At 29.3% G+C, this 9,368-nt stretch overlaps 1 protein-coding gene across 1 annotated transcript; it reads left to right on the top strand.

Moving 5' to 3' along the window:
• The first annotated feature begins 4,956 nt into the window (after window positions 1-4,956).
• On the top strand, window positions 4,957-7,445 carry LOC115710187 (phenylalanine ammonia-lyase). The gene is made up of 2 exons (XM_030638529.2): window positions 4,957-5,456; window positions 5,552-7,445. The coding sequence occupies exons 1-2, from the start codon at window positions 5,074-5,076 to the stop codon at window positions 7,299-7,301; spliced, it is 2,133 nt and encodes a 710-aa protein (XP_030494389.2). The 5' UTR covers window positions 4,957-5,073; the 3' UTR covers window positions 7,302-7,445.
• Window positions 7,446-9,368: the final 1,923 nt, after the last annotated feature.

The raw sequence follows: 9,368 nt of genomic DNA, 5'->3' as shown, positions 1-9,368 counted from the left end.
ATTAGAGTAAGATGAAGAGATAGAGAAGTATATAGGTTTTTTCAAAGTGGGTGGCTGAAGAGAAAGAGAAAGTGTTTGGTGAGTGCGTTGGTTTGGTATGCATGAGAAATTTGACCAAAGGAAGGCAGTGAGAAAGAGTTTGGTTTTGGTTGCTATTACTATTATTATTTTATCTTTTGAGTGGAAGTGGACTATACAAACAAGTTTTTGGGTCCCTCCCTTTATTAAATATTTATTCAATTAAAAAAACTAATTGATATTAATAGACTAATTAATATATAGTTACAGGAATTAATACACCACACTACTACCTTTTCTTTGTCTCATTGTAATTATTAATTGTTTAATTTGTTTGCCATTATTTTATCTGCATGCATGAGAAAAATCATTTTCTTTCTTGTTTGGTCAAGTCAATGGGTGTGGTTTTTATTCTAGTACTAATTGAACTCACAAATGAGCCCATAATTTTAACTAAACTTTCTAAATGGATGAGAGTTTATCCATTTTCATAAATTTATTTTAATGCAGTATTCTTCATCCATATTTGATGTTACTATCTTAATATGTAAAATACATTATTTTGCTACTTAAGATTTAAATAATTTTGAAATATATAAAAATATGAATATGTATATATATATATGAAAATAATTAGTTTTAATAGATATAAAAATATTAATATTGAATATATAACAATTTTAATAATAATATGTATTAAAATAATTAAAACAAAATTTTTACACCAATTAATCATGAACAAACAATACATACAGAGACAATACAATATATATACCGAAAACTCAAAATAATCAAGACAGAAATAATAACAGCTCTAATACGTACTAACTATTAGAAATTATATACAAATAAAAAAAGCACGTGAACGATTTATGAAATGTAGAATAAATCCAACATATATGCATATAACTAAAGGATCGAAATACCTTCAGTTATTGATTTTTTGGGCTTCAATCCCATATTAACTTTGGATCTACAAAAGAAAATGAATAAATGATTAGTGTGGGTAATCGGATTTCTAAGCTCTCTTTACTTTTTTTTTTATATATAAATTTATTGTATTTCACATAATAAGTAATAAACTTGGGGATCGAAATTTTATATTTTTATAGGTGAGACATTCTATTAAAATTTCTGCCACAATTAATTATCAAAATATTTTGATAATTAATTCAAAAAAATCAAATCGAGCAATGAATATTTGGTAAATTATAATATGACCCTATAAACAATATCAAACCAATTAATTTTTACCCAATACAATAAATATAAAATATTTACTATTTTATACACATATAAAATTAATTTATTTATATTTTAATATTTCTTGCATTTTTTTTTTTTATAATATTGTAAATTTAGTTGTATAAAAATAAGTTCAAATTGCTCTTTATTATTACTATTTTATTTAAAGAAATGGGTAAAGGTTATAGTTTGGTCAAGTCAAACTCAAAGGATGTGTTTTCTTTCTCTAATATTAGAATAGGAAAAGAGGAAGAAGAAGGGTGCAATGTATTGTTGTTATATTGACTTGGTTGTTGTCACCAACCCAACCCACTAATCACTCATGCATATATAATCATTAATAATGTTACTTATGATGGTCCAAATAGTGGGCCTTTGTTAATTTTTAAAACATTCAATTTAACAACCCCAAATAATTAATTCGAAAGCTCAATACACATAACAATCCCAACAGAGGAAATGATTTCTATGAAACTATATTATTATATATTACAATATTGTGTTGTTATGGTTCTATATTATATAATTAAAATAATCCTGAATTTCTATTTAGTTTTTTTTTTTTTTAACTTATAATGCTGAATTTCTATATTGTAATTTTTTTAAAATTACTTTTAATTAATGTTTATAATAATTAAATTATGTGGATGAATCAAAATATAATGTGTATAATTGTGTAGATATAGATAATCTACATTGACACTTAACTATGAAAATTTAACATAATAATAAAAATCAAAAGATAATGTGAATTTGAAAGATTTCACCAACAAAGATTACAAAGTTGGTCAACAACCACACATACGTGAGAAAAAAAAACTAAAGAAACTTCGTCACCAACTTTAACCAATTTGGCTAATAAGGGAAGATTGGTGACATCTCAAATTTAAGTTATGCTTACACTATTTATATTAGGAAAAATTACATAAACTAATATTTTTAGTAAAATATTTATACTTTTATGTTTAAAAGTTTTTATTTTTCTATTTTTACGATACTCTATAAAAATATAAAAAAATCACATGAAAATAATAAAAAATAATAAAAAATAATATACAAATAATAAAAAAATAATATATAGTACAACATAAATATACATTAAAAGAAAATTTTAAAACTTGTAAAAATATTTACAATTTCATAAGTTTTATTTTTTATTTTATAATTTTTATGTATTTATCAAATTATCCATTTTATATTTATTCTGTGTGAAAAAGAAAAAAATCATTTAGTGATGTCACAAAAGGAAGAAATTCCTTTCATATCAAGTCCACAAAACAAAAAGATATCTTCTTGATATTATTTTCTTAGCACAATACACATCCTTTTATTTTTTTATTTTTTTTTGAAAATACAATACACATCCTTTGACTCATTGACTTAACAACTATCATTTTTTTAATGAAAAATTAAGCTAGCATTTTGTAATATTTTTTTTAATTAGTATTATATTTTTAAAATTGTAAAATTGAAAATATTTTTCAAAAATATGTTCTATAAAACTGTTTTTATTTTTAATTTTTTAATTGATAATCAAAATTAAAAAAAAAAGTCACTTTCAATATTTTTTCAAAGAATTTTTTTTAATCAATATTTTAGACTCCGAACAGACCCAAATCCAAATCCCCCAGTGGCCTTGACAGTGAACCTGACCTCTGACCGAACCCGAATCTGACCCTGGACCTAGACCCAACTTAAATAAAATTAAAAAATAAAAATAAAAATAAATTTTACAGAACACACTTTGATTTTCTATTTTTTAAAATTGAAAAATAAAAGTAGTAATAGAACGTATTTTGGTTTTTAAAAATAAAAATTTAAAAAAAAAAAATTACTTTCATTTTGATTAAAAATTTAGAAAATGAAAGTGTTACCAAAATTGCACCTAAACTTCATAAAGAAAATTACTTTTTGTGGTAGCTATACAAATGGTGCTACTTCCCTTGTTAGAATTATGAGACGCGCCTGAAGCCACCGTGAGCCACCAAGTTAGCATGAGAGCCAACCAGAAAGCACTACAATCCACACCCATACTTTAATAGACACTTTAGAGAGTCGTTTTGGTAGATTTTTTTTTTTCTGTTTTAGCATTTAAAAATTGTTTTGTGTATTATTTTTTAATGATCGCGTATGTTATAACTATTTAGAATTATTTGTAAATTTTACTATGCGTATAAAAAAAATGGTAGTGCATATAATAAATATGTAAATATTATTTTTTGCATTGTACCGTATTCTAAATTTTTTAAAAATTTATAAATAATCTTAAATAATTATAATACACACGACTATAAAAAAAAAATAGCCTAAAATATTCTGAAAGCTGAAACAAACAAAAAAAAAACTACCGAAATACTCTTTTAAAAATTGAATTATAAAGTATAAACATACCTATATATATTGCTCAAATTATAACTATATATTTATTACACATTATCTGTCCAAAAGAGACTTATAATTTAGACTAGGAAGGTAAAAGTTTCCTTTAGTTTTTGATTACTTATTTCTGTATCACCCACTAATTAATATTGTTACGTGCCAAGCCACGTAGTGTTAGTTTTATTTAATATTTTAGTTTTTTATTTTAATTAATAATTAAAATAGTATAATTATTTGAACAATTTGTTTTATAAAAATAAAATATGTGTTAGTATATTTAGTAAGTAAAACATAGTTGTGTTATAATAATGTATGTTATTAATAGTAAAATGTACATTAATTTTCTAATTGAAAAAAGTTCTATTATCTCATTTCATATCTAATAATAACTACACAACTATATATTTATAGACTTTCACATTCTTTGCAAATTACTAATAAGCACTAATAATATTTTCATATTCTAATATTTTTCAACCTTCTCCTCTTGGTGGTAAAATTAAAAATAAAACTAAAAATAAGCACAAACATATAAGGTAAATACTAATTACAGCCCATTTCATCTTTTTTTTTTTAATTATTTTTTTAAGCTCAAGCCCAAAAATCTCTAAGCCAACACAATCAATCTTCTTTTATATTATCTTTTCTAGATATTTTATCTATATTTTTCTTTTTTAAAAAATAAATAAAAAAATTATTAATATTCTCCCAAGATAGGTTTGTTAGAGAGATATGTGGCTAAGATGATTTTTTTAATTTAAAAAGAGATTATTAATATTTAAAAGATTGTTTAATTTTTTGGGTTCAATTATTGGATTTATTTTTTAACGGGAAATCAAACTAATCGTTAAATTTAACAGAATATTCTTTTATTTTTAAGTATATTCTGTTAAAGCAACAATGTTAAACTAAGAAATGCCGTTAGATAGACACCCTTAATATATAAAGATATAGAGGAATAATAATAATTGTTATTATTATTATTATTACGATGGTAATAAGACAAAGTTGTATTTGGTTTGTTTTCTTATTAATTAGTAATTTTTGTTTTTTGTGTGTGCAACCATTTGTCCAACAACTTATATACCTTCTTCCAATTAATAAAATAATAACAATAATAAAATAACATTACCAACTTCTTCAATACTTTTTTTATTCAAAATAAGAACTACTTTAATTCTCACACACACACGTGTGGAATAGCAATGCATGGACTAATTATATGTTCACATACTTACCCACTAAGCCATCAAGTTTGACCCACTAAACCCACCTTCGGTCTTCTATATAAGACCCTTAATTATATTCCTATACTCTTCAAACCAAACTCCATCAATCATCATCCTTTTCTAAAACTCTTTAGTTCTATTCAATAACCTCTTCAACTTCAACTTAATTAATACAACATTTTTTTATTGTATTATTGCTTCAATGGAGAGTTTGTGTAAGACTACTAAGCCAGCACCGATCGTCTCTAATGACCCACTTAACTGGGGTGCTGCGGCAGAGTCCATGACTGGCAGCCACTTGGATGAAGTCAAGAGAATGGTTGCCGAGTACCGGAAGCCGGTTGTTCGTCTTGGTGGTGAGACTCTCACCATTTCTCAGGTGGCTGCCATTGCTGCTGGAGGTGACATCGACGGAGTTAAGGTAGAACTTTCAGAGTCGTCGAGGGCTGGAGTTAAGGCTAGTAGTGATTGGGTTATGGAGAGTATGAGCAAAGGCACAGACAGTTATGGTGTCACCACTGGCTTTGGTGCCACCTCACATAGGAGAACCAAACAAGGTGGTGCCCTTCAAAAGGAGCTAATCAGGTAATTAATATATATATATATATATGACATACTATAATATTATATATGTACTTTGATAGAAAATGGTATCTAAATTTTATTGTTTAATTTTGCAGATTCTTGAATGCTGGAATATTTGGTAACGGAACAGAGTCATGTCACACTCTACCTCGCTCATCTGCAAGAGCAGGTTTGCTCGTTAGGATTAACACCCTTCTCCAAGGCTACTCAGGTATTAGATTTGAGATCTTGGAAGCCATGGCCAAGCTCATCAACAACAACGTTACCCCATGCTTGCCATTGCGTGGAACAATCACTGCATCCGGTGACCTTGTGCCTCTGTCTTACATTGCCGGTTTGCTCACGGGGAGGCCTAACTCCAAGGCCGTCGGACCCAATGGCGAATCCCTCACTGCAAAGGAAGCCTTCAAAGTTGCTGGAATTGATTCCGACTTCTTCGAGTTGCAGCCAAAAGAAGGCCTTGCTCTTGTTAATGGCACTGCTGTTGGTTCAGCTGTAGCTTCTACTGTTCTTTTTGAGACCAACATTCTTGTTGTGTTGGCCGAAGTTTTGTCGGCAATTTTTGCAGAAGTGATGAATGGTAAGCCTGAGTTCACTGATCACTTGACTCACAAGTTGAAGCACCACCCTGGTCAGATTGAGGCTGCTGCCATTATGGAACATATTTTGGATGGAAGCTCTTATATCAAAGATGCTCAGAAACTTCACGAGATGGATCCTCTCCAGAAACCAAAACAGGATCGCTATGCACTTAGGACTTCACCCCAATGGCTAGGACCAATGATAGAAGTGATCAGATTCTCAACCAAATCGATTGAAAGAGAAATCAATTCAGTGAACGACAACCCTTTGATTGACGTTTCAAGGAACAAGGCTATCCATGGTGGCAACTTCCAAGGGACTCCAATTGGAGTTTCCATGGACAATACCCGTTTGGCTATAGCAGCCATCGGTAAGCTCATGTTTGCCCAATTTTCCGAGCTTGTGAATGACTTTTACAATAATGGTCTCCCTTCAAATTTATCTGGTGGCCGCAACCCAAGTTTGGATTACGGTTTTAAGGGAGCTGAAATTGCCATGGCCTCATATTGTTCTGAGCTCCAATATCTTGCTAATCCAGTGACTAGCCACGTCCAAAGTGCAGAACAACACAACCAAGATGTAAACTCTCTAGGATTGATATCTTCAAGGAAAACTGCTGAGGCTATTGATATTCTCAAACTCATGTCTACAACATTCTTGGTAGCTCTTTGCCAGGCCATTGACTTGAGACATTTGGAGGAGAATCTAAGGCATACAGTTAAAAAAGTTGTGAGTCAAGTGGCTAAGAGAGTTTTGACGACTGGCGCAAGTGGTGAGCTCCACCCATCAAGATTTTGTGAGAAGGAGTTGCTTAAAGTTGTGGATAGGGAATACGTCTTCACATACATTGATGATCCCTGCAGTGCTACCTATCCTTTAATGCAGAAGCTGAGGCAAGTATTAGTAGAACAAGCTTTGGTTAACGGTGAAGGTGAGAAGAATCCAAACACTTCAATCTTCCAAAAGATTGGAGCTTTTGAGGAAGAATTGAAAATCCTTTTGCCTAAAGAGGTTGAAAGTGCAAGGAATGCTATCGAAAGTGGGAGCGCAGATATATCAAACAAGATCAAGGACTGCAGATCTTATCCATTATACAAGTTTGTGAGAGAAGAGTTGGGGACTGGTTTTCTTACTGGAGATAGTGTTAGATCACCAGGAGAGGAGTTTGACAAGGTATTCACTGCAATGTGCCAAGGAAAAATTATTGATCCAATGCTTGAATGTCTCACTAGTTGGAATGGTGCACCTCTTCCAATCTCTTAGTTAAGTTATTGTTTTTTTTACACTTTTACTATAAACCACTCATTAAATCACTGTTGTAAAATTATTATTTGTATGATGCAATGAAACTTTGTTTTATAATTTATTTTATGGTAATAAAATAACACGCAACTGCTAGTTGTAACACATTTCAATCAAAAATTAATTTTTTTTTCTTTTATTTTACTATTGTGTAGAATTAGTTTTTTACATGTAATTAAACAACAAAAGATGATAAAATACCAACCAAATTTAAGTGTGCCCATAATAACATAAGGTTTAACATTACTCAACTTCTCTAAAGAACACAAGAAAATAATATAAAAATAAAACCATAAACGACGAACTTCTCTGCTGATCACTTGATGAGTTATATGTTAGAGAAATAGTTTGTCTTTATATGTTGCTTTAAAGTCTATCGTATCCGATAGAGATTCAAACATCAAGATTTTGGAAGGGTACTCAACGAGCTATTGGTATGAAGTTAAAGATCAGCACATCATTCCATCCTTAGCCAGATGGATAGTCTGAAAGGACTGTTCAGATTTTAGAAAACATGCTACATGCATGTGTGTTAGATTTTTAAGGATAACTGTTCAGATTTTAGAAGACATGCTACATGCATGTGTGTTAGATTTTTAAGAATTTTGGGTGAAGTACCTTCCCGTGATCAAATTTTCTTATAATAACAACTATCCTTCAACTATTGAGATGCCTTCTTATGAGCTATTATATGCAAGAAAATGTAGATCACTTGTAAACTGGGATGAAATAGGTAAGAAGAATTTTTTAAGTCCCAAAGTTATTCAGAATATAAGTGAGGCAATAGACAAAACAAGAGTTAGAATGCTCACTAGTCAAAATATGCAAAAAAAAGTTATGCAAATCCAAAGCGTCGGAATGTTGACTTTCAAGTTGGACATACATTGTTCCTCTAGATCTAACTTAAGACAGGTGTGAAATGCCTTGGTAAGAGAGGAAAGCTAAGCCCAAGGTTCGTTGGACCTTTTGAAATCCTAGAAAGGTTAGGGCAAGTAGCGTACAGGTTGGCTATGCCCCCAGTGCCGGCAGCTATACACAATGTGTTTCTGTTGGAATTTATGCCCTAAAAGTAAGTAATTAACGGATAAATATTAAAAAATATATGAAATACAATTGCAAGATAAATGATACATTAATTATAAAATTATAATTAATAAATATCTGAAAATTTCTTATTCATATGGAGAAAGTATAATCTTGTAAGGACGTACAAGAGAATTAAGATTATACGATATGAATAAAAACATTAAGTCGATAGTGTATAAAAGTAATAAGAATCTTTAATATGGAACTTCTAAATGCAGTTTACTATACAGTATACTTCTAGTGTGTGTGATTTTGATTTGGATCACATATGGATAGAAATGTAGTAAAGGTATTGTGTATAATTCGATTATGCATGACTGGACCGGTATGTAATAAATTTCTTTCATTAACGTGTCGTTTCCAATGAAAGAGTATTCATATCACAACAATGATCATTAATAGATCAGCTTGAATCCTTAGTATACATGAACTCCTATTTGTGTTCATTGAGTTCTTTGATTCACTCGTTAAAGTTTCTCAAAAAAGTTAATTCTTACAACTTCTGTTTTTGGAGCTTAATAACATAAGTGGCTGGGAACATGTTATATAATAATAGAATTCAAGCTTTCCTAACGGGTCGAATATTAGTTCCATTATAGTGTTAATTCTGGGAGTGCTAACAGTTAGATCCAAATCTATAATAAGTTAGATTAACTGTTTACATTGAATTAATTGTACATAAGGAGTGAATAAATAATTAAAAGGGTAAAACGATAATTTTGACTAACTCTAATTATTGAGGGCGAACAACTTATATTGATTATATCAATAGACTACAAGTAAAATTCTATAAATATACTTTTATATTATCAAAGCGTGTAATTTCATATTTATAGTGGAGTAAAATGTAAAATTGAATGTGAATTTAAAAAATTTTACAATCGAAAAATTAATTTATAAGATTAAGTATCACAATTCATATGCTTCAGATAACTTTATCTC

Source organism: Cannabis sativa, chromosome 3 (assembly GCF_029168945.1).
Source record: "Cannabis sativa cultivar Pink pepper isolate KNU-18-1 chromosome 3, ASM2916894v1, whole genome shotgun sequence".
NCBI classification, from domain to species: domain Eukaryota; kingdom Viridiplantae; phylum Streptophyta; class Magnoliopsida; order Rosales; family Cannabaceae; genus Cannabis; species Cannabis sativa.
The sequence above is the reverse complement of the archived record's forward strand: the minus strand, read 5'-3'. Positions and strand labels throughout refer to the sequence as shown.